The sequence below is a fragment of the Notamacropus eugenii genome, chromosome X, assembly GCF_028372415.1.
Source record: "Notamacropus eugenii isolate mMacEug1 chromosome X, mMacEug1.pri_v2, whole genome shotgun sequence".
NCBI lineage: Eukaryota > Metazoa > Chordata > Mammalia > Diprotodontia > Macropodidae > Notamacropus > Notamacropus eugenii.
Genome location: NC_092879.1, coordinates 17,139,109 through 17,166,160, shown reverse-complemented (window position 1 = coordinate 17,166,160; position 27,052 = coordinate 17,139,109). Strand labels below are relative to the sequence as shown.

The 27,052-nt window shown below is 45.6% G+C and overlaps 1 protein-coding gene across 1 annotated transcript in view; it reads right to left on the bottom strand.

The window, feature by feature from the left end:
* Positions 1–27,052, bottom strand: part of LOC140515696 (vascular endothelial growth factor receptor kdr-like) — a 193,888-nt gene that overhangs the window by 45,392 nt on the left and 121,444 nt on the right. The window contains exons 11-14 of the mRNA XM_072626531.1: positions 26,869–26,989; positions 13,180–13,288; positions 2,343–2,636; positions 580–726 (exon numbers count right to left, since the gene is read on the bottom strand). Of these exons, the coding sequence (XP_072482632.1) occupies positions 580–726; positions 2,343–2,636; positions 13,180–13,288; positions 26,869–26,989 (671 nt within the window). The remainder of the gene's footprint in view (positions 1–579; positions 727–2,342; positions 2,637–13,179; positions 13,289–26,868; positions 26,990–27,052) is intronic.

The window sequence follows — 27,052 nt, the reverse complement described above, 5'->3', positions numbered from 1 at the left end:
ATGGAATGACCCAGATGGCAATCCTGGCATTTATCTTGTGTGTACCTAGGTAGATATATGCTGTTGCCCCCAGTGGAATACAAACTCATTGAGGACAGAGTCTATTTCCTTTTGGTTACCATATACCTAGGGCCTAGTCCAGTGTGAGGCACATAATAAGTGTTTAATAAATGCTTGCTGCCCAATAGCAATAGAGCTGGACTGCAATACCAAATTCTCTTGGAAGGCACCAGCGTGTGCCAGGGTTAGGATTTGCTGGAAGTTCAGGTTGGCAGAGTACAATGTCCTTCCATTCAATGAGACAAGGATCATAGGACTTAGGACCAGAAAGGCCCTTTGAGATTTCATATGAAGCCCTCCTTCTGTAGCTAACTGGAGCCCAGACAGATTAACCCGAGATCCCACAGGTACCAAGTATTAGAGGCAAGAAGCCAGAGCAAGGTAAAGTGAGGTGTCCTGGGCCTTAGTCCCTGGGAAAACAGAGGCCCCAGCCAGGAATTTTGCACTTGAGAACTCCCTAAGGGAGGCTATGCAAATAGGGCCTCCTTCAGACAAATCTGCTCTGTTGGCAGGACACACCTGAGGCTGGCAAGATAGCATTTCCATTCTTCAGCCAGGTGATGCCAGGTGTTGGAGTCCCCCCCACTTTACACTGTAGCACAATCTTGCCACTGCTGTTCACATCCAGGTTGGTGAGATTCTCGATGACATAAGGGGCAACTTTTTCTGCAAAGAGAAACAAGAAGCATGGGTTGTTATTATTGTTATCATTGGGGCAAGTAGGTGGCTCAGTGGGCCTGGAATCAGGAAGACCCGGGTTCAAACTCAGCTTCTGACACCTGCTAGCTGTGTGACTCCATCTGCCTCAGTTTCCCCAACTGTAAAACAGAAATAATAACAGCACATACCTCCCAGGGTTGTTGTAAGGATCAAATAAGATGATAATTGTAAAGTGCTGAACCCAGTACCTAGCATGTAGTGGGTGCTATATAAATGTTGACTATTTTAAATTATAATTATTAATAAGAATAATTCATCACAATAGCAACTAGCACTTATACAGTTTTAAGGTTTGCAAAGCATCTTATGAATATTATCTCCTTTTATTCTTCCATATTATCCCTATTTTACAGCTGCCATTTGCTCTCATAAACTTCTTCAGGCAGAGATTTGTGGGGACTTCAGAGGGTGTCAATCTAGTTCAACCCCCTTAACAGAGGAGGAAACTGAGACCCAGAGAGGAGCAGGGACTCTGGGGTCCCATGTAGGACCATAGGTCTAGAGCTGGGAGGGCTTTAGAGGCTGTCTAGTCCAATACACTAACTTTACAGATGAGGAACACAAGACCTAAAAGGATGTAGCAATTGCCCAGAGTTATAAAACCAACAAGTCACAGAGCTGGAATTGAAACCCAGTTCCTGTGATTTCATTATGAGACCAGTGACCAGGGCTGTATTACCTGGTAAGGGAAGTGGTGTTCTTTAATCAGTTTTAAATTAATAGCCAGACTCCTTCAAATCATTTTCCAACATTTGGTTCTTCTGAGAAATCTACCCTGAGCCACTGTGGCTGGCAACTGATGACCACATGTGTACTAATATTAGAGTAAGGAGTGGGTAGCATTGTTTAACAGTTGGGGTACAAGCTTAAGAAAATAATAATTAATAATGATAACGATGATAATAATAATAGTTAACATTTATATAATGACTTAAGGTTTACAAAACACTATATACACATTAGAATCTTTAAAACAACCCTGTGAAGTAGGTGCTATTATTATTAAATTAGATTATTAAATAAACCATTATTATTTTTATATATAAACCATTATTATATAATATTATATATTATATATAAACCATTATATATTATTATATATTACATACACATTATTATGTATATAAACCATTATATATTATTATACAATATTAAATTAGAATGAGAGTTTCTTGAGAGTAAGAATTCACAATTTTCTGTTTGTTTCCCCCTCACTTTGAACGTAGTAAAAGCTTAATAAATTCACTTATTCATCATCTCCATTTTACAGATGAAGAAACTGAGTATTGAAGAAGCGAAATCAAGACTAAACTAGTAAGTGTCTGAGGCAGGATTCAAATGCAGGTCTTCCTGACCCCACATAAAGAGGGGTCCTTAAAGTTTAAATAGTCCCTCTCCCTACCCCACAGATGAGGGACTGAATTTCAGAAAGATTGTGAGTTGCTAAGATCAAAGAGCTAATCAGTGACTGGGCCAGAACCCAAAACCAAGTCCCTTGACTCCCGATCCCAGACTCTGCTTGGAGCAGGCTGCTGCGGGGTAGAGTTGCCCTGGGCTCTTACCTCTGGAGAAGAGTCTAGCAGTCCTTTCCAGCATGGCTGTGGTGTTCCTCTGGTTCCAAGCCTTGCACTTATACTGTCCTTCTCGTTGGCGGGACACATTTCGAATCGTCAGAGTCAAGGAAATGGAGTATTTGTTCACTCGCCTCTCGGTGGATGAGAGAGGAACCCTTTCTCCAAACGGATTGAACCAAGCTAGGCCATCATAGATATATCTGGCTGCTCTGCAGGTGAGCTGTGCATCATGGCCCTCAATTGCCAAGACTTGAGGTTGGGTTTCCACATGTCCTGGTACATCTGGGAGGAAGAAGAAATATTACTGTTAGTGACCAGAACCTGTCCCTGAACAATAATCCCTCCACTGATGGCCCCAATTTGATGACCCCCAATTAAGGAGAACTTATTACTGGGTAACCATTACAGGTTTTCCTGATATCAAGTCTCACTTGGTCTCTCCATGCCTTCCGCCCATTAGCCCCAGATCTGCCTTCAGTGGGCTGAGCAGAGGACGTAGGAACCCTCTTCCACATGACAGTCCTTCAAAAATTTGAAGACAGCTCTCATATCCTTTCTTCCACAGGCAAAACAGACCTAGTTCCCAAGGAATCATTATATGGCAACAACTAAGGGGCTTCAATATGCTGATCACCCTGCCTTGGACTCTTTCTCTGTCCTTCCTAAAGTGTGGCCACCACAACCAATGGAACACTCCTGATGAGATCTGACTGGGGCAGAGGAGAAAGGGGCTATTTAGCAGCCACTGTTCATTTACAAGGAGCTTGTGGTCCACTAAAATTCCCAGATCTTCTTTCAGGCAAACTGCTTTCTAACCATGTCGCTTTTGCTTTATATCTGTCAGGCTGATTTTTTGAAGCCAAAGTGTAAGATTTTATATCTATCAGTACTGAACTTCATCTTATAAATAGTTGGACTAATGCTGAGGTCTATCAAGATATTTTTGGATTCTGACTCTTGTTGTTCAGTCATTTTCAGTTGTGTCTGACCCTTCATGACCCCATTTGGGGTTTTCCTCGAAGAGATACTGGAGTGATTTGCCATTTCCTTCTCTAGCTCATTTTACAGATGAGGAAACTGAGACAAACAGGCTGAAGTGACTTGCCCAGGGTCACATAGCTATTTAGTCTCTGAGGTCAGATTTGAACTCAGTCCTTCCTGACTCCAGACTTGGCACTATATCCACAGGGCTGTTGTGAAGATCAAATGAAATAATATTTGCAAAGCTCTTAGCACAGGACCTGGTATGTAATAGGTGCTATAAAAATATGTTATTATTAATAATGTAGATATGTATCCATAAACAATGGATATCATTAGGCAGAGATAGAATATCAGAGCCAGAAAGCTTAAGAGACATCCAATTCAAAGTCCAAAGAGCAGAAATGACTTTGCCAAGGCAACACAGTAAGCTTGTGGAAGAGCATGATGTAGAACCTAGGTTCCCAAATCCCAGTCTGGTCTCCTTACTGCTCTCCCTACACTGCTTCTTGTTTGCTTTTCCGTGTTCTAGAGGAGAGGTCTGGTAAGGAAGGGCAGGCGGGACAGGTGTTCAATGGAAGAGACTTTCAGCTAGGTTTTCAGTGGCTTACTTCAGGAGGCTACAGCTTGTGGCCAGTATCCTGCTTGGCCAATGAATGGAATAAAGACCGTGGGTGGGCCTCCCCATTGGTGTGCTCCTCATTGCTTAACAGTTGGCTCAACAGGAAAAAAGAAATACACATCCCATACACTTTTCAGTCGAATTTTCATTATTAACATTTCCCTCATTATTTTTTGAAGTTTAGACAATCAACCAAACCATCAGTGAAGCCCTAATGTGTGTTGATTTCTGAGGTATAAATGCTGACAGTGAAAATTTAACAATAGCAGATAGGTCCTCCCTTCCACCTCTAACCCTTCTCTAACCCTTAGGATACCATGAGCCTGAAGGCAATCCCTAAAACTTTGGATATTAACTTTGATGAGTAGAGCAGAGATTGCTGAAGAAGAAAAGTTGCTTTCTCAGTGAGTTCTGCTAAGTCATCACACCTGGGCCAGATGTAACTTTAATGAGAGTTAAAGATCTTCCTTTCCCATTAATAGGTCTCAGGTGGAACCATTAAGGCTCAATTAGGGGAGGCTTATTTTGTAGGACGGTCCACATCTTTTGTTAATTTCTAATGAGGCACTGGGGTTGTGATGCCCTCTGGCTCTGAAAAGTGAATATATACTCTGAGAGGAGGTTTGGCTTTGGGGTTTACTCTTTGGAAGGTGTCTGTACCAGATGAGACTCTGGGTAGCTGTTAAGGAGCGTTCCCCCACCCCCTGCCAAGGCTTTGAAAACCCAGATGTCGGTGCTTCTCTCTCTGGTAACTATGTATGCATACATGTATGTATGTATGTACCATGTATGTATGTAATGGTCAGACAGTTGGATCTGTCTGTTGATCTGTGATGTATGTATTACTAATGGTCAGACAGTTAGAAGCCCTGTCTGTTGGTCTTTATTTCTCTGCTTATATTTTCTCTGTGGTATATGTGATTAAAGAAGATTGCTGACTCCTCAAAAGTTGCTTTCTTTTTAGAAAAGCAGATTTAAGAACCTGTGCTAGCAGGCCCTCCTGGATGTGTCAGGATGCTTGCTATTACACTGGGTTGTGAGGACACACATAAGCTTCAATTTTGCTTCAATCAAGAGTGACTCCAAATTAATTATTAATTTGGGAGGTATTAATTGGGGAGACAAATGGCAAGCTAGCTTGTAGGGGTTTGTTCATTTGTTTCTGAATAGATGTCAGGAGTCAAAATGCAAGATTTCTCTCTCAAAAGATAATCAGCTAGCTATTCACCTCAAAGGCACTTATTAAGTGATGGGTTGATAGTAACCACTGCCTAGGATCTATACAGTGCCCAAAAGTTTGCAAAGGGCATTACAAATATGATCTCATTCGATCCTTACAACAACCATAGGAGATAGGTGCTGCTATGATCCCTATTTAACAGATGAGGAAACTGAGGCAGGCAGTGGTGGTGTGACTTGCCTCAAGGGTCATACAGCTGGAAAGAACTGGAGGCAGAATTTGAACTTGGGTCTCCCAGACTATAGGTCCTGCCTGTGATTTAATTAAGCTGCTTACACAAGTGAAGATGATGATCATCATGTAAAATAGGACCCAGCACCATTTCTTGGGGCTACCTACAAACTTCCCCTCCTTTTCTCCAGGCTGACTTGAGTTTTTTTATTCTGCCAATATTTAATTTGATCATGGCCCTCTCTTGAACTATTGCATCCAGCGATACAAAACCCAGCTGCTGCATTTGGTCATTGGCATTGACAGGCTCTGGAATTGATGCTGATTTTATCTAATCACCTCAATTCAACTCCTAAATGGCGTGGTTTGCAGTTAAGAATTCCCATATCCCACCCTCATATTGACACAGAGCCAATAGAACTAGCTGAAGCCACTGCAGGGCCACTGGACCCTGGTACAGGTGCTGCCAATAACCTTAGTGAAGGTACCAGCCTTGCTCTTCTCCCAAATATGGGGCCAGCTTCGATGTAAGTAGAAGACACTAGCCCAGGCATCAAAGAGCATCAGATATGAAAAACTGAAGGAGGAGGTAAGCAGACAGTGACTTTTTCAGCAAAGGCTGACTGGAAGGGACCTTCTGTTCCTTGTGTGATGATACTCCAGTAACTTCAAAGGCTGCTTAATGAATCCTCGCACTCAGTGCAGGATGGCACTGAGCATCTCATGAATTTGGAGATAAAACCAAAGGCCCTGGGCAATTTTCTGTGCCATCCCTCTCCTTCATGCCATCTTCCCCAGGGAAGCTGAGGCCCTGCCTGGAGCATTCACTAGGCCAATTGGGGAAGGGATGTACCCAGGTACACAGTAAAGAGCAACTGTGGGAGTCAACTTAAGACTCCCACTCACCTCATCTCACCTCAGCTAAGCTATAACTGACAAATCACCAGGCAGGATGCTAGGCAGGCTGAGGCAGCCCAAGGTTCACAATAGCTTTGACTGTAGGAACCAGGGGAATCTTCCTTAAGGGCAAGGGGCTTAACCCTTGTCTCGTATTGCTGGCCATAAAAAAGAAACATAATAGTAACTCAGAGAAGCTCAGTGACAAAGCCAATATTAAACACATGCTTCTGATTACAGGTAGAGTGTATGTGTATGGCGAGGGGGGCATGGTGTGGGGAAGGAAGGGGGTGGTTGGAACAATGCAATACTCGGTATGTATGTAAGGGAGTTCTTCAAAAGAGGTAGCTTTTACTTGTGGATCAGAAACACAGGCCTCTTTCTTCCCAAGCACAGGGCTCTGGGAGTGAGGGAGCTGCCATGCTTATGCTCATCTTTTCCTTTCCAAGTGTTTTGTGCTCCTAATATATGGGGTAGGATCAGAGAGTCCAGGGCTAAAAAGCACCTTGGAGGTCATTTAATCCAACTCTCTCATTTTACAGAGGGAAAACTGAGGCCCAGGGGGGGAAGAGACTCTCATCAGGTCACAGAGGCAGAATTTGAACCCAGGCCCTCTGATTCCAAAGCTAGGGCTCTTTTTACTACATGTAATACTCACTCATTTTGATTTGGAAAGGAGAGGGGTAACTGGCCTGCCCTGCCCTGAATTAGGCAGGGAAGTTCTTGCTCCCTGGACCCCATGGGCTGAAAGGGAACTTGAGAGGTCATGGAACCCATACCAGATATACCCTGCCCAGTTGGGCATGTGCCCACCTCTGTTAAGCCCATCTTCTCATTCCCATGCTGGGACCCTAGAGTCAGAAGCAGGAGACAAGCAGGGGATACTTGGGACTCCAGGGTCACAAGCAGAAGAAAGGACCCTACCAGAAGAGGCTGCTGGGGGTTGGAGGTTGGGCTTGGGGGAAGCCCCAGGTCCTGAACTAGACAATACTTCCCCTGTTCGCCACAGGCTCTCTGTCTCACTGGTCTAGAGTGTAATTTCCTCCCCCACCCCAGGCCAAAGGAGCTGCCCTGGGTCTTCAGCACTTAGGCTTACTCTCCTCTATTCCCCAACTAGGCTGTACAGTCTTACCTGATGAGACAGCAGTCATCAGGGGAAGGCAGAAAGGGAGGCTGACTCCATTTGTATTTACAAGGAAATAATTGGTTTTAATTTCCTGGGCTTTGCTTAGAGATTGGCTTAATTGAAAACTTCTGCCCCCTCCAGATTTCTGCCTCAGACCCTTGTCAGGACTGCGCTGCCAACTCTTGGCCATGCAGGGAGATGGGCTGAGATGACACAGACCCCTTCTCCATGTGCCCTATAAACATGTTAAGAGCATGCAAAGAGATGGAAGCAACTTTTGTATAAATTGGAGATCCATTAAGTGTCAAGGGATGGGGGATGGGGAGAGAATGGGGCCACCTTCTCAGCCAATGCCTGGAAAAGAATTAGATGAAAACCAGTTTTCTTTCCTTTCTCCCCCTTGCCCCTAGGCCTGTACTAAGAGTGTCCCTGCGGGCCACCCTTCAGATGGAAGATCCGGGTTAAGTCTGATGGTAGGCACTGGGGAGCTGACAACAGGAAACCCATATGGACCATATCAATCAGTCTTGGGGGGGCCCATCTGGAGATGAAGACAAGGAGAACAAATGAGGTAATGCCTTGTAGGCTTTCCACAGCAGACCTTGGTTAGTCCCGGAAAGAACAGGCTTCTCCAGTGTAAGCCAGGGCAGACTCTGGCACCACGGGGAAATGCTGCAGAACTAGAATTCCTTTGGAATTAACTTACTGACAACAGAGACCAACCAAATGGGAGGCAGTATGGTACAATGGGGAGGGAATAAGCGTTTAGATATCCTCTATAAGCATTTATTTATTGTTGCTGTTCAGTTGTGTCTGACTCTTCTGACCTCATTTGGGGTCATCTGTATCTGGCACACAGTAGAGGCTAGGGAATGAATCTTGGTAGAGCTACTGGAGTGGTTTGCTATTTCCCTCACTTCATTTGACAGATGAGGAAACTGAGGCAAACAGGGCTAAGTGACTTGCCCAGGGTCACACAGCTAGTTCTGAGGCTGGATTTAAGCTCAAACCTTCCTAACACCAGGCCTGGTGCTCTATCTACTGCCTCACTTAGCTGCTCCCATTTATATATTACATATATCAGGTACTATGCTAAGCGCTTGAAAAAATATGACTGCGCATGATCCTTATAACAACCCTGAGGGGTAGGTGTATATTATGCTGATTATAACAGGTACTATTAGTATATGCTATTATTTTCCATTTTATAATTGAGGAAACTGATCTGCTCAGTCATATGGCTAGGAAGTGCCTGAGGCTGGATTTGAACTCAGGTTTTCCTGACTCTAGGTGCCATGCTCTGTGCCACCATCTGCCTCAATGATGGATTGGGAGTCAGAGGCCCTGAGTTTGAGTCCAGCTATGTCCCTTCCCTTCCCTTCCCTGAGTCCCAGTTTCCTCCTCTGTCAAATGGCCTCTGAAGTCCCTTCCAAGTCTATATCTAGGATCTCGTATTGGGGAAGTTCCTTCCCCTCCATAGGCCTCATTTCCCTCCTCTGTCAAATGAGGGGGTTACACTAGTTCCTTCCAGGTCTTATCATCTCGATGGACCTCTGTTTCTAGACAGGCTTGAGTGCTCTCCCCCTCAGCCTTGGCCTTGGCAGTGTGGGTCAGCAGGTGGAGGAGAGTAAGGGGGGGGGGCAGGATATACATGTGCCTCAGGAGCAGCCACTGCCTCTATAAACATTGCAATATGATTCAGTAACCCCCTAGAGGTCCTTGCAGCCTCCCCTCCACCACCCCACTCTCCCTGTCCTCTCTAAGCTCCATTTCTCTCTGCAGGGCCATGTAGGACCAGCCTCACAACCACCTCCTTCACTCAGCGACTTGGCTCTGAGCACATGATGAGACACTGGGAGGAGCAGGAAAAGGTAGTCACTGACCCCCAAGCCAAGATCCAGCATTGGATGAAGGATGAGAGCACTCCTTTGAGGTTCCTCTAAAAAGCTGGACTCTACAGCCTCTGAGGATTGAGCTGGAATAGACCTCAGTTTCCTCTTCTGCCAAATGGGAGCAAGAATCCCTCTCGTGCTTACCTCAAGGGATGACTGGGAAGATTAAATGACCTAAGGCATCTCAAGGGTACTGTATACTCAGCCACAAGCTCGGGTCATCAGTTCCTGATAAGCCCCAAGAAGACTGTGAGTACTGTGATACCAGAACTCCATCCTTGTCCACCTCTCCAGAGTGACTCATGTGACCTTGAACAAGTCAGTCAACCTGACTCAGTTTCAAGTTCAAAATGAAGCATCTCTAACTCTCAAGATCTGTGCCTAGTCCCATATGTTGCAACTGCAGCCCATTTCCATCTGGATCTTAAGGACACAGCTGGGGGCAGGGTCAGCAGGCAGCTGGGGGGCAGCACTCCAAGGGTGGAGCCTGGAACCAAGGGGTGGGATTGTATAACCACAGAGGTTTTCCTAATATTCCTTTTTGGAAAAATGTCTTTTCTAGGCCATAAAATACCACTCAGCAGGGCTCATGATGAGTTATTTTGTGATAAGTCAAGTCACACGTCTAGTCCCAGGAAATAACATCTTCTCAGGCATACCCAGAAGAAGGAGCTTTAGTAGGAATTATGAGATTTTCAGATTCAATGGCTGAAAGGATTTTAGGGGATCATCAAATCCAACATCCTCAGTTTCCACATAAAGCAACTGAGGCTCAGAGGGGAGAAGCAATGTATTTTCTGACCTTCAGAAAGTGCCAGAGCAAGACTTGAACCCAAATTTTCTTGATCAAAACCTGCCTCTTTTATGCTTCGTTTAGGATGGCAGCCAATAAGAAGGGGAGAGACATGTGGTACAGTGGCCTCAGAGTTGAGAGGCTTCTCAGCGCTTCTCAGTAGACCAGGTGCTGCTCTACTTTGATGGAAGGAGACCCCACACTGGGAGTTCCCAACTAATATTGGAATCTCAGGTACAGGTGGCCCGCATTCCTACTCTCCCTCCAAAAAAAATCCAAAATGAGAACAAATCTTTCTGCAAATCATAGCTTAGTTTCACCGTGTGCTGCTGTATTTGATCATTTTCTGTTCTTTTCTTTCCATATGCCAACTTGCTCATGACAGACCAGGGGATCACTCAATGTGCAATAACACTAACTATGTAATTGCAACACACCATGTGATCACTGGATACATCACGATGTGAGTTTCTCAAGGACAAGGCTAATTTTCTCTTTGTATCCCCATCCCCTGACAAGCAGTAGAAGCTAGAAATAAGCCTAGGGTCTGAATCTGTGATTTCATTGATAGAAGGGACTCCTAGGTGAGAGCACTCCTACCAATTCAGAGAAGCTCCTCTTCAACTTGGTGTCTTAGAAAGCTGCTTAGAGCACTGAGAGGTTCAGTGACCTGCCCAGAGTCACCCAGCCAGCAGGAGTCAGAGGCAGGACCTGAACCCAGGACTTGGGCCAGTTCTCCATCCATTACTTGTGCTCAGGCAGCAAGGAAAAGAACACTGGATTTTGACGCAGAAGATCCAGGTTCAAGTTTCAGTTTTGTTACTTACTGAAGGTCACAAAATAAGTCACTGTGGCATACAGTAAGTGCTTAATTAATGCTGTTGAGTTTGAGTGAACTGAATATGATCCCACTGAATGCCGTGAAATCATTGAATGCCATCTGTCAATGCACAGCTACCTCCTGAAACAAGATGGATTGAACTTGCTCACTGAACCTGTACGTAGGGAATTAGGACTCCCAAAGCCACAGCTCTCTACTGAGCTCTGGCCCCACGTCCCCATCTGCCTGCTGGACATCTCCCCCTGGATGGCCCAGTAGCGTCTCAACATCAGTCTGGCCCAAACCAAGGCCTGGCCACTTGTCACCATTCTCCCGTGTTCCATATGTTGGTGTGACCTTTAACTCTTCCCTCTTCCTCATTTTTCCCAGCCAATCAGTCACCACATCCAGTCAATCCTACCCTCATAACATCTCTCGAATCTGTCCTTCACCTTTATTCCCTAGGCCTCAGTTTTCTTATTTGCAAGAAATAAGGGGGTTGGCCTCCATGGCCTCTGGAGGCCATATCCTGGATCCAGTGCTCCTCCTTGACCCTCCCTCTCTTCCTCCAGAGGTATTCGTATTTGTAGTTCTGCCTCCCAGGCTTGTGGTGAAGATGGGGCTTTTTACTTGGTACAGCCAACAAGTCTTCCCATAACATTTCCTCAAACTCACAACCTCAGTATCCCATCTCTCTTTATAGCCAAGTCTGATGCTAGCTGCCTGAAGCTCGCCTGCCACTTGGAGGCCCCTACTAGGTCCTGTGAGCTCTATGAGTAGTTGGATGGATCCCTGTCTGCTGTGCATCTCCCTGCCAGGCCCTGTGAGCTCTGAGTAGTGGGATGGATCCCTGTCTGCTGGGCATCTCCCTGCCAGGCCTTGTGAGCTCTGTGAGTGGTAGATGGATCCCTGTCTGCTGGGCATCTCCCTTCCTGGAAGGAGTTACTGGCAGGCTTGGGAGTTTTGCTGTTCATTCTTTCTTCAGCATCATTTATAAAAATGTTAAGACCAGTCCCCTCCTAATCTCTGAGGGATCCCATTATTTACACTTCTCATTGAAGAGAAGGATCTGTTTATCCCTTCCCTGTGTCTCTTTCTTCAGGCCAGTTTTGTCCATAACAAAACATTCCTTCAATCCCCTGGTGAGTCCACTTTTTAAAATACCTTCTGGTACAGAACCTTGACCAAGGCTTCTTGGCACACTTCTGTCCTCTCAAATAAACTGTATCCACAAGTCTTTGCTTATCTTTAGACTTTTTTACTCTTGACTAATTCTAATAGATCAGTCAGACATGATTTCTTTGGTAACTGATTAGATGTGAGAGGCATTTCCCTCTCCTCCTATAAAGTGGAACTCTCTGTTCTAAGAAAGTCGTTGGGTCCTAGCCAACAACCCTAAAAACACCCTGTCCTCCTCCAAGTGGCCAAGATCAAAGTTCCCAAGGCCCCACAGTTATCACCTGGCCTTGCCTGGGCCCCTGGCCAGGCTACTTTGCCTTTTCAGTCTACCACCCCAAGCATCTTGTCCCAATAAGGCAACCATATTATTTAAGCACTGAATTCCTACAAGCTTCCTTTTCTACTCTCTAAAAACTGTTTATAGGCCAAGAGAGAATTGATCAGAGCATCATAGAATATTGAAGCTAAAAGACATACACCAGAACAGAGAATGGCAGAATTGGGAGAAACTTTAAAACAGGGAAGGTCAGACTAGAAGGTCAGAATATCATAAAATGTAACTCTAAAAGACATACACCAGAACTGAGACCATCAGAGCTGGAAGAGGCAGAGGTCTTAGAAGAGGTATCCACGTGATATACCTCTCAGGGTCATCGTAAGGAGAAAATCAGATTATCTGTGTTAAAAGACTTGTGTATACTTTGAGGAGCTAGCCATATATGTTCTTAAAAGCCGTTCCTTCCAAAATTACTTATGGCTGATCATGGCCCACTGGGCCACATTTCTATTTGAACTGGGGGATCTTAGGGATGAAATGCCTTTAATCTAAGAGCTCCATAAGGGGAGAAGTATTATAATTCTAACATATTTAGAAGGACACAGGTCTGAGACTAGGATGTGCTCTCATGTTTTACCTTGTGTGACCTTGAACAAGTTGAGTTAGGCCAGTGAAATGTCCTCTAGAGTCCTTCCCTTCCAGCTTGGAAATCTGTAGCCTCTGTCATACTTTAGGTGGTACAGTTTCAAATGTTGTAATCCCACTGCAGAGGTGGCAGCCCACCCTCCTCTGCCTAGCACACACCCCTAGTCCCATTTTTTATTTACCTGAGACATAGACCTTCATGACTCTCTCGTCCCTGCCAACCTTGTTGTGAGCAGTGCAGATGTAAATGCCGGAGCTCTTGCTAGAAGTGATGGTGAGTATACTCAGGGTCTGAGGAGGAAGGGGAGAAAAGGCATGCTGCAGTTAGGACCATGGCTTTGACCACAGGCCATGGGACTGGATGTCAATACTGACATTCACCTATTCGCCAAGTTTTTGTGACCCATGCTGTTGGTGGAGAGGGGGAATCCAACAACGAATGAGACATGATACCTGCCCTGAAGAAACTTACAGTTCAGTAGAGGTGAGGCCCTCTCATAGTGCTCTGAAATGCAGCTACTTATCTGGAGTTCAAATAAGAGATCATTTCCACCAGGTGAATCGAGGTGCATAATTCCCATAGTTCCACAAAAGCTTGTTATCTGAGCTACTCAGTCAACTAATCATCAATCAAGCATCTATTAAGCACTTACTATGTACCAGGTACTCAGAAGCCCAGTTTAGGATTGTCCAACTTTTCCAGCAATGACCAAACTTTTTTGATCATTTACTTCATAAGTAACATTTTTGAGCATGTGCCTCCAGCATATCTATACTTATTCATAAATCACATGGATGTATATGTACATATATACTATTTTAACCATCGAGGACATACTAAAAGCAATTCAGTAAATGAAAAGTTGGTGTGAGTTTGGTGGAAACTAAAAGTATTACTGGCACAATTTTTTTGAAAAGCTTCACATAATAGTTGTGCCCCACTTTTTTTGCAAAAAAAAAAAATAGGCATAAAATCTGCAATGACTGTCTGGTGAAATATGGTATTCTAAGGCCTCTTCCAGCTCTAACAACTTATATACTACATTCTAGGGCCTCATTCAGCACTGCTGTCCCATTTCGGGCATTCTAAGGACCTCTTCCAGTTGTAACATTCAGATAACAACAGATATGCCACATACTGGTCCAGGCAAACAGTATATCCCAGGATACTTCTAAACAACTGACAGATACAATTGTTGAGTGGTACATTCATGCCATCAGAATTCCTGAAAAACATTTGAAGAACAGGTAAGTGAGATGGGGCCTGGAGAAGGGCCCAGTGGGCCAGATTTGCCAAAGGAATAGGGTGAGTTCTCCAAAGTATGAGTTGCTGAGCTGGCAACACACCAGATTGTTTTATTAAAAGGGATGGTCCCTGAGCATCTTGAAAGACAGGCTGTGACACAAACAGGTCATGCTACACCAACTTCATTTGCTGGACTGGTGGCTCCAGGGTGTACCACAGCATACTTGGACTTAAGCAGAGCATTTGATAGAGGCACTCCTGCTCCCCTTAGGAAGAGGAGAGGGAGAAGGAGAGGGAGAGGGAGAAGGAGAGAAAGCGAGAGCTCAATGACTTGAACTTGATTGGGAGCTTCCAAGTGCCTTATTCATCCCTGTATGGAGTGTTAAGAAATGTTAAAGGGTCCTTTGGACTTGGCTTTTTGAACTGCCATATTTTCTAGAAACTGACAATAGAAAGAGGCCTGAGACACAGTCAGAGGGCCTGGAATTAAGTCTGAGCTCTGCTAATTACTATCTCTGTGACCATGGGCAAGTTCCTTTCCATCTTTGGGCCTCAGTTTCCACACCTGTAAAGACTAAAGGGGACCTCTTGCTCTGAGGGAATCTCCTAGCTAAGGCATTTTAAGTTCAATGTTCTAAGGCAAGATGCCTTCTAGGTCTAAGATTCTAACCGATGTAACGAAAAAAGCATTGAGGTTAGGATCAAAAGTGTTGTGGATGAATCCTTACTATTAAGCCCCGCCCCCCAGCTCTGACATTCCCTATTCTAAGGAGCCCCCCACCCTGGCTCTGACCTTCTCTATCCTAAGGTCCCTCCCAGCTCTGACATTCCCTGTTCTAAGGTTCTAATATTCTGATAATCTCTGTTCCAAACCCCACCGCCAGCACTAATATTCTTTGAAACTATACAGTGCTCTCTAAAACAAAATGTATGGGAACTCAGGAGAGTCCGACATAACTGGGCTGATTAAAAAATAGGCCTTTTGTGGGTTAAAAGAGCAGGGCCCTTCAAAGAAAGTCTTTTGGTTTTGTTTGTTTTCACCAAGCCCTACCTCTTCGAACTTACCTTCCCCTTGTCCATTCATATAAATCCAGGAGATGGGACATTCTGAACCTGTGACCAACATGACCCTTCCCTGCACAGGTGAGCCAGGGCACAGCCATGACCTCCAGGTGCTGCTTCTGTCCCCATCCCTCCTGGCCTGTTCTCTACCAGAGTCCCCAGAAGCATGACTCAGTGTGAGGAAAGCTGGCCCCCTGTAGCCGAGTTACCCAGAACACGGAATACATCCACAAGGAACCAGGCTACTGTTGGCCAGTTAACACAACACAATTGATTACACAATGGGGACAGATGTTTCCACAGATTCTAGAAGCTGCTTCTTTTTTTATCTAATGCAAAAGTGACAGTCACCAGCCTTTATTCAGTATTTCTTGACTGAGTTGATAGATTAGGGTAACTTGAATTAAGTCCTGACCATTTTCAAGCCCAATTAATTTTTATTCTAGCTACAGAAAGGCAGCTAGGGGGCACCACAGTGCACAGAACGATAGACCTGGAGTCCCAAAGGCCTGAGTTCAAATCCAGCCTCAGATACATCCTAGCTGTGTGATCCTGGGCAAGTCATTCTACCTCTGTCTGCCTCAGTTTCCTCATCTGCAAAATGGGGATCATAATAGACCTCCCTCCCAGGGTTGTTGTGAGGATCAAGCTTAGCACAGTGTTTCGCACATAGTAGGTGCTATAATAAATGACAGCTATTATTATAATTTATAGCTGTCTTCATGTAGTTAGAATCCCAATGATTCTTTGTTACGTTATGACTTTTTGCATTGCCTTCTTCACTCTAGAAAACTTCATGAGTTTTCTCTCTTGATGAAATATTATTCTATAACAGAGAATGATGAATATTAAGAATATCTATTCATTGAAGTGCGTTGGCTAGACATGTTTTTCTCTGTCCCTCTCATTCTCTTCTAGCCCTCCTGCCTTTATTTCTCCTCCCATACTGCCCTCCTGGCTTAGAAGAACTTGTTCTGGTCCAAATTATCTCAAAATCCCCTCCCTTTCAAAACCAAACCCTTACTTCCTCCAAGAATCTGTATCAAATGATGGCATATTTTTATGGTGCTTAACATAGCACCTGGCACATAGTAGGTGCTTCATCAATGCTTATTTCTTCTCCTGAGAGCACTATCTAGAGTCAGAAAGACCCAGGTTCAAATCCTACCTCAGACACTAGACATGTGACTCTGGGCAAGTCTTGCAACCTATCTGTGTCTTCATTTCCTCACCTCTAAAGGGAAGAGGTTGGACTCAGTAGCTCTAAGGTTCCTTCTAGCTTGACCAATGATCCTGAGATCCCTTGAAGATTCTTCCCCACTCCTCCTCCATTGATTAGCTGGTGACAAACAAGACTTTATTTCATAGGACACAGAGCAGGAGGGGGCCTTAGAAACAACCTCTTTCATACAAAGGAGGAAACTGAGGTTTAGAGAATGGACATTAGCCAGCTAGATAGATCTTTGATCTAGTAGACATTTCCAACCAGACAACACATAGGTATCACAAGTCAGCAATTCAATTCAATTCACAAAGCGTGCATTAAATGCCCACTACTGGTGTACACTATACACCAGCAATACAAAGGCTCTGACTGTGTGTATTTGAAACAGAACTCATTGTCTCCCCAACCCTCCTCTTCTCTGAACTTCCTGAATTCCTGTTGAGGATACCACCATCTTCCCAATTAACCACATTCGCAGCCTGAATGTAGTCCTTCTGTCTCTGTTAGCCCCCCATCCTATTTATTAGTTGTGAGAGCTTGTCAAATACACTTCCAAACTGTGCCTTGAATCCCCCTGCTTGCTTCTCTCTTTGCTCTCATACCCATCAACCTAGTTCATTACTTCTTCCATGGAAAAATGGATATTCTCCCAATTGGTCTAAGACCAGGGGTGAGGAACCTGTGGCCTCGAGGCCACAAGTAGCCTTCTAGGTCTTTGGGTGCAGCCTTTTGACTGAGTCCATGTTTTACAGAACCAATCCTTTTATTAAGGAGACTTGTTCTGTGAAGTTTGGATTCAAAGGGCTGCCCTTGAGGACTTAGAGGGCCACATGTGGCCTCAAGGCTGAAGGTTCCCCACCCCTGGATTCTAGCTCCTCTCCTGCCCATCCTCTACATGGATACAACTGAAAAATAAAAGTTTTTTTGAGAAAGGTTGGGTAGTTGCATCCCCTCCTGAATATGTAATTAAGAAGAACTTGACAGCCAATACTGTTATATCTGCATTTAGTGGAGAGCAGTAGCCAAGACAGAGCGCTTCAAATTTCATTTCCATTTGGCTTTGAAATTGACAAGAGAAGGAAGGAAGGAAGGAAGGAAGGAAGGAAGGAAGGAAGGAAGGAAGGAAGGAAGGAAGGAAGGAAGGAAGAAAGAGAGGACAAAAGAAAGAGAGAGAGGAAGAAAGAAAGAGCAGAAGAAAGAAAGAAAGAGAGGAAGAAAGAGAGGAAAGAAAGAAAAGGAAAGAAAGAGAGGAAGGAAGGACGAAATTGACAAGGGCACAAGATTTGGGGCAGGACACTTCTCTTCCCAGGAGCATCTTTGACAGGAATAAGGGTGAGTGTGCTCTCTAAGGCCCAAAGTCCAATCCTGCTCCTGGCACACACTAGCTGTGATGATGGATGAGTTACTAACCTCTCCCTGAGACTCAGTTTCCTCACCTGTAAACAAAGGACTTAATACCTCTAGTGACTGGTGAATCACTGAGCTCAATGCCTGCTACAGGCCAGACACTGGGGATATAAGCACTCCCAAAATGAAATAATCCGCACTCTCAGGAAGTTGGCATGCTATTGGGGGAAGCAGCACGGGCACACCTAAGTATGTAGAGAATAAACGCAGGCAGAAACAATCTAAGAAAGTGGAATCCTAAGCAGTTTGGCAGGAAAGACCAAGCAGTTGGGGGCACCAGCAAAGTGGATGTTTACAAAGGTTTCATACAGAAGATGATGCCTAAGCTTCATCTCAAAGGAAAAGAGAAACTCCATGGGAAGAGCCCACAAAGATGAATCTTGAAAGACACTTCTCAAAAGGGAGCGGTAAAGGAGTGCGGGTCATACGTGCATTCATAACAACAACAGTTCATGATTCCATAATCCTTTAGCACTAAACCCATTCCTATTTCACAGCTGGGGAAAATAAGGCTCATGAAGCGACCTGACCTGCCCAAAGCCAATGGCAGCACTGCGACTCTCAGACCTGAGTCTTCTTTCCAAGACCAATGTCCTAGACATTCCACTGGAATGCCTGGATTTCCTGAATATGTAATTAAAAAGAACTTGACAGCCAATACTGTTATATCTGCATGTAGTGGAGAGCAGTAGGGGCACAACCCCTTCAAAGACACTGAGATCAGCCCATGGAGCGTCATATGTAAGGAACAGAGAGAAGGTGAGTTGATGTGGAACACCGAGTGTGCAAGGCAAGCCAGAAAGATAACTTGGGGTGAGATGGTGAAGGCTTTAAACGCCAAAGTTACTATTTTATTCTAGAGACCACAGGGAGCCACTTTAGCTTCTTGAGCAGGGGAGTAGTACGTTCAGACTTCTGCTTCAGGAAAATCCTTTAGCAGCTGTGTAGAGGGTGGTGTGGAGAGGGGAGAAGCTGGAGGGGAGCCAATTAGGAGACCATTCCAGGAAGCCAGAGAGGCACCTCCTTCCCAGGCCTGCTGGGAGACCCCAGTGAGCTAATATATGGAAAGTCCCTGGAAAACTGTAAAGCTCAGCATTATTAACCCATCTCTGCTCCATCCTCCATGCAGATGCCAAGTGAATATTCCCACAACATAGGTTTGTTCATTTCACTTCCTATCCCCACTAGGGGAGCCACTGCTCTCTCTAGGATGGAATACTGCTTGGCTCCCACCTACCTTTCCAGACTTATTCCACATTATTCCCCTTAATGCCCCCTAGAATCTAACTAAACAGACCAATTTATTACCCATTCCCAAGACTCAGCAAACTCTCTCCAGACTCCATCCCTACCTTTTCAAAGACTTTGCCTGGAATACACTCCTTCCCCATCTTTACTCCTTGGCATTCTGAGCTTCCTTTGAGGCCCAGTCCAGTTGCCTTTCCTAATCCAATCTCTGTGTGATTCTGGGCCAGTTGCTTCTCCCTGAGCCTCAGTTTCCTTCTTTTTAGACAGACCACCCCCTTCCAACTCAAGATTTATTCGAGGATCCTCAAAGGAGCTTGTAGGTTAGAGAGGAAGTGACTTGCTGGAAGTCATGCTGCTAATTAGAGGCCAAACCAGACCTAGACCCTGGGCCGATTCCACGATGTCAGGGATGGATCCCTTGGAAGATTGAGATCATCTCAGAAGGCAAAAAACAACTGATTTTCAAAGCCTGATGTGCAAATCTTAAAGGCCCTTCCCAGGTCCCCAGTTCAGTGCCCATTTCCTCCCCACACTGGCTTGGCAAGTCATTTACCAATAATGATCATAAACAGGTATAAAACCATGGCTCAGAAATGAGGGAGGCAAATTTAATTGCCCCAACAATTCAATATGTTTATCCGGGCAGTATTTTGACACCGAGAAAAGAGACACACATGTTAAAAATGGGCTGAGGCAGCCAAGCTGCATTCCAGATGTCTATACTGGGTGTTTTAGGACATGTGATTGGAATCACAGCTGGAGAACAGAGCAGGATGCTGAGCCTGAGCTGAATGAACAGAGGCTCAGAGGTTTGAGAGATGGAAGGATCTTAGAGGTTGCTGAAGCCAATCTCTTCATTTTACAGAGAGGGAAACTGAGGCCTAAGTAAAGGAAGTGACTTCCTACAGTGGAAAGCCACCCCCCCCCTTCCTCAATATCCTCTCCATCCTACTACTTACTCCATTTTCCTTCCTAAGATCACAGATTTAAAACTGGAAGGACCTTAGAAGTCACCTAGTCCAGTGCCCTTAGTAGCCCAGAGAGAAGTGACTTATCTAAGGTAACACAGCTCAGTGGTAGAGCCAGAATTTGAACTCAGGTCCTAGGACTCCAACCCCAGAAGTCTCTTCTCTATACCTACTTTTAACTCCTGCTGGGCAGGCCCAGGACTGGGCCCCACCAAGGCTTTCTTCCCTCCTCATCAGCAAGCACAACAGGGGCCCCTCCATGGGTTTTGTGAAAGAGCCTGACCTGATCTAGACATATCTTCCAACCCCTTCCAGGAGCCAGCTCATCTTCCCACTCACTGCCCTGGAACCCTTGGGTTAGGGCTGCACTTGGAAGGAGGCAGAGGAAATGTGCTTGGGGATCCAAAGGTGAGTTGTCCCAAACACCTTGTGGTGGGCCTTGGATTATGGCTACATACACACACATATGTGGCTGATGGCAACAAAAGGCCAGTAGCTAGAGCAAGTATTTAGTATTGGACAGCAGAGCTGTGGAATGGAAAGACTTCTGGGTTGGGAGTTAGAAGACCTGGGTTCAAATGCCTGGCTCTCCCTATGTGGCCTCAGGTAAGACCCTTGACTTCTATGGGCCTTGGTTTCCCCATTTTATAGGTGAAGAGGGTTGGACTCAATTCCCTCTAAGATCCCTTTCAGCTCCAGATCTAGAATTTTATGATTCTATGACTTGTTTTACAGAGTAGGAAACTGAGGCTCTGAGAGGGGAAGCCACTTGGTGCCTATGGTCACATAGCTAGTACATGTGAATCAATTGTAATCAAGTAGTTATTAATCATTTGCCATGCCTCAGGTTCTAGAGATGCAAAGTTGCTATTTGGTCATTTCAGTTGTGTGGAACTCAGGAAGACAAGTCCTCCTGACTCTAGGCACTATTATCTATTGTCCCCTTAAGTAAAATCCTGGTTAGCCCAAAATCTGGACAATTTGATATCATAGCAAATAGATTACTGGGCCTGGAGTCAGGAGGACTCCATCCTCAGACACTTCCTAACTGTATGAAGCGGGGCAAGTCACTTCACGCGGTGTGTCTCAGTTTCCTCATCTGTCAAATGAGCTGGAGAAGGAAATGGCAAACCACTCCAGTATCTCTGCCACGCAAACCCCAAAAGGGGTCACAAAGAGTTGGATAGGACAGAAAAACAACTAAACAACAACAGAACCCCAAATCTTATTGTATTCCTTTGTCTCCATAGGCCTTCTCAATTCCCCCAAGTTATTCTTTTCTGCCTCCCTTCCCATCCCCCAAATTACTTCCTATTTACTTTGGGTGTGCCCATGCTGTATCCCTTGAATGAACAGAAATTCCTTAAGGGCAAAGGCTGTTTTGTTATTGCCTCAGTTTCCCCAGAATGTAACACAAGGCCTTGCACTGAATAGGCTTCTGATAATTCAATTGAATTCCAGCATTGATACTTGGCTCATTTGGCAAACTGAGCAGAATTCTAAAGTGGAGGGCAAGGGGAGGTGTTGGGTAATCCTCGATCTCCTTTTCATGTGGGGAAGTGTCCAGTAACAGAGAAAAGGGCCTGAGTTTAGCTTGTCCTCATTCAGAAGGGGGTCCAGACAGGCCTCTCACACCTAGATTATTCTCAGGCTCAGCTTGACAAGACCAGATGAATAACTTGTCTAGAAATGTGGGGATTAAAATTGTCAATTTCCTTGACTATTTATTTCGGGCTGGACACCCAGAGTCTGAAGGTCACCAGTTTTCCTCGGTGCTTGGGGAAAGTGATACCATGGAAAAGCGGAGGAGAGTCCTCCAGGAGGCTGGCAGCTTTGGCTCAGAACACAATGGGATGCAGACTGAAATTGGAGCTTTTCTGCTTAATAAGAATCCATTTTCATCAAGGGACAAGTCCTGTGGAGAGCTGTTGCCTCTGGGTCAGATCTGGGTGAGTCCAGCTGAGGGAGGGAGGGAGAAAGGAAAGGAGGAGAGAGAAAGGGAAGAAAGGAGGGAGGGAAGGAGAAAGGAGGGAGGGAGAGAGGGAAAAAAGGAGAGAGGGAGGAAAGAAAGTAGAGAGTGAGGAAAGGAGGGAGTGAGGGAGGAAAAGAGGGAGGGAGAGAGGGAGGGTCAGGGACACCACTGAGGGCTGGAACCTGCTGAAATTAACCAAGATTCCAGATCTAAGAAAAGGAGAAGGGACCAGGCAAAGGTCACTTGGATAGGATGAAAGAGGAAGAGGAGGAGAAGGAGGAAGGGGAAATTCCGGTTGTTTAGCTCATTCCTGAAACAATCACAGAGTTGCTGCCTTGGCATGGAAGGAGACGGTGTCCGGGCTGTAGAAAGAGGACAGTATTTGAAGGCAGATCTGGTTTCTAGGTGTGGTGCTGCCATGCACTATGTGCCAACACTGTGCTAGGCACCCTGGTGTGATACTGAGAGGGCAGCTCACGTCCTCCTTGGTGCCTCAGTTTCCTTCTCTAGAAAATGGGGATAATGATCCCTATTCTGCCTTCTTGCCAGTGATATAGGAAAGAATCAAAGAATAGGTGGGGATTGTTTTGTGAGCTATAAATCACTAATTGGAAGATCTGATTTTTATCAAATATATTTCTGCCCCACAGGTGCCAGCTTTCTTAAACCCGGGTTCCTTGTCGAAGCACTGCAATCTACATGAGGCCTAGTCCAAACCCTTCTACCTTCCTCCATCCAAATTCCAATGTGTCACAGTAGGGAGAGACCTCGGAGGCAGGAAAACTGACTGAGTTTTGCCTCTTGTTCTTCATCTTTCATTTTCTTTTCTTTTTAAGGCAATCAAGGTTAAGTGATTTGCCCAGGATCACATAGCCAGTAGGTGTCAAGTGTTTGAGGTCAAATTTGAACTCAGGTCTTCCTGGCTCCAGGGCCTGGTGCTCTATCCACTGAGCCATGCACTGCCCCCATCCTTCATTCTCTAAGAGGACCAATGATATCATGGGTTGATATCAACTTGTGAGTATGAACTGGATTTAAGTGAGGCAAAAATCTCCTCCCAAGTTGTACAAAATTTCTTCCCAAGTCATTGAAGTCCGTGGCAGGACAAAAGTCAGGATAGCTGTCAATGACAGAGGAGGTTGTGATGACTCTGGTGTCTTTGATGCCTGATCAGACTCTAAATGTTCTATAATACCTACTGTAGCTGCCTTCATGACCATCGTTCTCATCCTCTTATTCTGCAGGGGGAAGTCTTCCCATGCTAGCTTGCTGATGGGTTTGAGGCCTGTTGGTTACCCACAGCCTGGTTTAGCCCGTCTGCTGAGACAGTCTTACCAGGGTGTGGTCCCTATGTAAGCTACAGTTTCTTGGAGCCACAGGTGAGGATTGGGTGCCAGGTGGACACCACAGTGGATGAGCAGCCCTGGAAAGGACTCAGCAGCCCTCACACCAGAGGCGCCAGTCCTCCCTGAAGACCCTGGTACACACTGACTACGCAGCCTTCAGCTAGTCATTGATCCGCTCAGGGCTTACAGAAAAATTGCCAAATCCTCTGTAGAGGGAGTTTACTCATCTGGGAATTCCCTATACCAATTATATCACAGAACCAGACCCCATCCCTAGCCTTTATTTTGTGAATAATTGTATGCATTCATGTTGTCTCCCCTCTCCAGAATGTAAGGACTTGGAGGGTAGGGACTACCTCTATTATATCCCTAGAGCACATTGCCTGGAATGTAGTAGGGGACTACTAAATGCTTGTTGACTGACTGATCAATCAATAGTAGACACTTAAATGCTTGTTCATTGATTGGTTGCCTTCTGAGTCTTCAGTGGTGAATCCACAGATTTAAGTTGGTTAGGACCTTCATTGTCGAGTTGCTTTTGCCAGAATCAATTTCCATGAAGATCAAGATGGTGCCATAAAACAATTCAGCCACACTCCCCACATCTGACCAGCCCAGCCCTCATCCACAGATGTCTCACATTTGAAGAATGAAGACAGTATTCACTCAGGCCGAGAGCTGTCTTATTTTACTCATGCATGACAAATTATTGGCAATGTTGGTTGGGGATTCCAGAAAAGGGGCCACGCTGACGTTCCCACTGACATTTTGCACAATAGAGGGGCTACCTCTACTCCACAGTGAAGCCTGGGGGAGGGCACGCATGGAGGGTGTCAACCTTCATAAATGAAAATTGGGCTGTTGGATGGTTAACAATGGGCCTTGTCCTTGGAATTATTTCTACACCCACATGCCAGGAGTGAGAGCATTACACACCTGGGAGGGACCTTAGAACAGGAAAGGTCAGAGCTTGGAGGGACCTTAGAACAGAAGGTCAGAGTTGAGAGGGGCCTTAGACCAGTGGATGTCAGAGCTTGGGAGGGGCCTTGGAACATGAAATGGCCGAGCTGAGACTATGTTCTAAGGGTCCACCCAGCTCTGATATCCTATGATTCTGGATGAGATCAAGCGATAGGAAGTTCATGCTTTATTTCATCTGCTACAGCCCAATTCCAGCCACCAGACCCTTATCCACTAAAGCAGAGCTGAGACCTGAATGGCACCCAAGCTCCATGGCATGTACCCACACTGCTTTGCTGATAATGCATAATGCAAGAGAGAAAGGTTCAGAACAGTCTGGTTCCCTACTCTCTCTCTCCACCACCCCCACCCCAACTCCCTAAGTCTGTTTTATATTAGACTCCCAGTATGAAAGCCTCCCTGAGAAATGCCAGATGGCCTGAGCGTCCCAGGTAGTCCCAACCCCTGGGCAGCTGTTAACCCAGCATTTAGTCAGACTAGCCCAGGGGCCTGGCAATTACTCCAGGTATGACTGTGTTTGCTGCTAGGTATCAGGTCTCTAGAGCCCCAAGAAAGGAATGAGGGAAGGGGGAAGCCATTAACCAGACTCACCACTGGGCCCTTGGCCAAGTACGTCCCTCTTTCCTACCTCAGTTTCCTCTTGTGTGAAAAATAGCTATAACACCTGTTCCTCTCCTTTCCCATGTTTCCAGGGAGATTTCCTCTCCTGGAGGATCCCAGATTTCGAGCTGGGAGCAACCTCAGAAATCACAATAGTCCATCGCTTTCCCCTTTCAACTCAAGATCCAGCACCCCAGGTCTGTCTTTGGATATGCCACTTCATTTCTCTGGGCATCAGTTTCCTCATCTGTGAAATGGGAGGTTGGGATGGTTGACCTCCCAGGTGCCTTCCAGCTGGAAATCCAGAATACAAAGTAGAGGTCGAGATGCCCCTAGTCACCTGAGAAAGTTGAATGGTGCTAGCAGGGTATCAGCTCCTAAGTACAGAAAAGAGTGGAGATGCCTGACTTATGGAAGATGAAACCCAAAGCCTTGGTGACGCATGGTAATGAGCTCCAAAGAGGTTATGGCGGCAGCAACAGCAGCCTTTGCAGCTAGAAGGGGGTTGTAAACAAAACATAGGGCCTAGAGTCAGGAAGACCTGAGTTCAAAATTGACCTCGGACACTTCCTAGCTATCAGATTCTGGGCAAGTCACTTCACCTCTGTGTGCCTCAGTTTCCTTAACTGTAAGAGGAGCATAATAACAGCACCTCCCACCCCAGGTGGTTGTGAGGATCAGATGAAATCATATTTGTAAAAGTGCTTACTTAGCACAGTGCCTGGTCTCCTTCTTCCTTCTTCTAAAGTTTTGAATCTCTCCCTATCTTTCACAGCCCATGCCCACTGCTGCCTCCTTCAGGAAGCCTTCAAGGATTCACCACTCTGACCTCACCTAATACAATGTTTAAACCTCTCTGATCAGCCACTATTAGAGGCCTTGTTTAGCTTAGTCCCAGAACAAAGCGTGAAAGTGTCCAAGACCCTTGTCTGGGCTCAGTGTCAGGGAAAACTCCTTCTTAGAGTGGAAAAGACAACTTGAGGAAGTAGTGAGTCCCCTTCCCTGGATGTCCGGAGGGCCACTTGATGGGGGTGCTAAAAGGGGATCTGTAATGAGATACCCTCCCTCCAAGTTGGAAAGGCCATGGGGCTACTAGGTAAAGCACTAGATAGCTGGGGGTCACCCTCAGTTCTCTTGTGTACCTGTCTCAGACTTGCTCTGCTACTTCACAGCACCCCAGACCAACCAATCATCCTCTACCTTCCAGGCCTCACCCAAACCAATGTCCCCATGCCCCTTTTCCTGCTCATTCAGATTGAGGGGCTGGAGGCTAGAGCCTCCATGGTGGAGTTTTTCTGTTACCTGGTCTTGGTGGGGGGAGCACTTGTTAAAAATGTCACACAATGGATGTAAGTGGCAGGGAGGAAATTGGACTGCATGACCTCTAAGTTCTTTGAAATTCTATGCCATATGATTCCACGCTCACCTTTTTTGTAACTACTTGAGCCTCCATTTACCTGTGATTGTCATGTTCCCCCAACTCTCCAGTGCCTAAGATTCCATGACCCCCTAAGAGCTGCTGTGGCCACAGCAAGCATCCCAGGATGGAGACACACAGTTTAGATGTTCTCAAGACTCCAGGATATGCTTGACCCTTGAGGCCCCTGATGAGGGCTCTTTAAAGGGGAAGGCGACATCACCACCAAAAAACTCAATGTTTATAAATGGCCAAGACTTAACCCAGATCCCAGGCCTTGAGAATTGCAGGAATGTGAGAAGTTAGCAACTCACTGTTGGTGTCAGGGCCTGGGAAGTGGGGCTCACGTCTAGGCTGTGAGGTCATGAATACCGCCACCAGACCCCACTGGAAACGTACCTTGTTCCTATCCCCACTGGATAAAATCGTCTCCTCTATGGACTGGATTTGGTTGACGTCATACAGGCCTTTTTCAAGAGTAGCTTTGGAAAGTTCAATTCTCTTCCCTCGTTCCCTGCACCTGGGGAAAAGAAGGGAAGGATTTACAGCCTTGTTATGGTTACTGTTCACTAAGCACTTCATT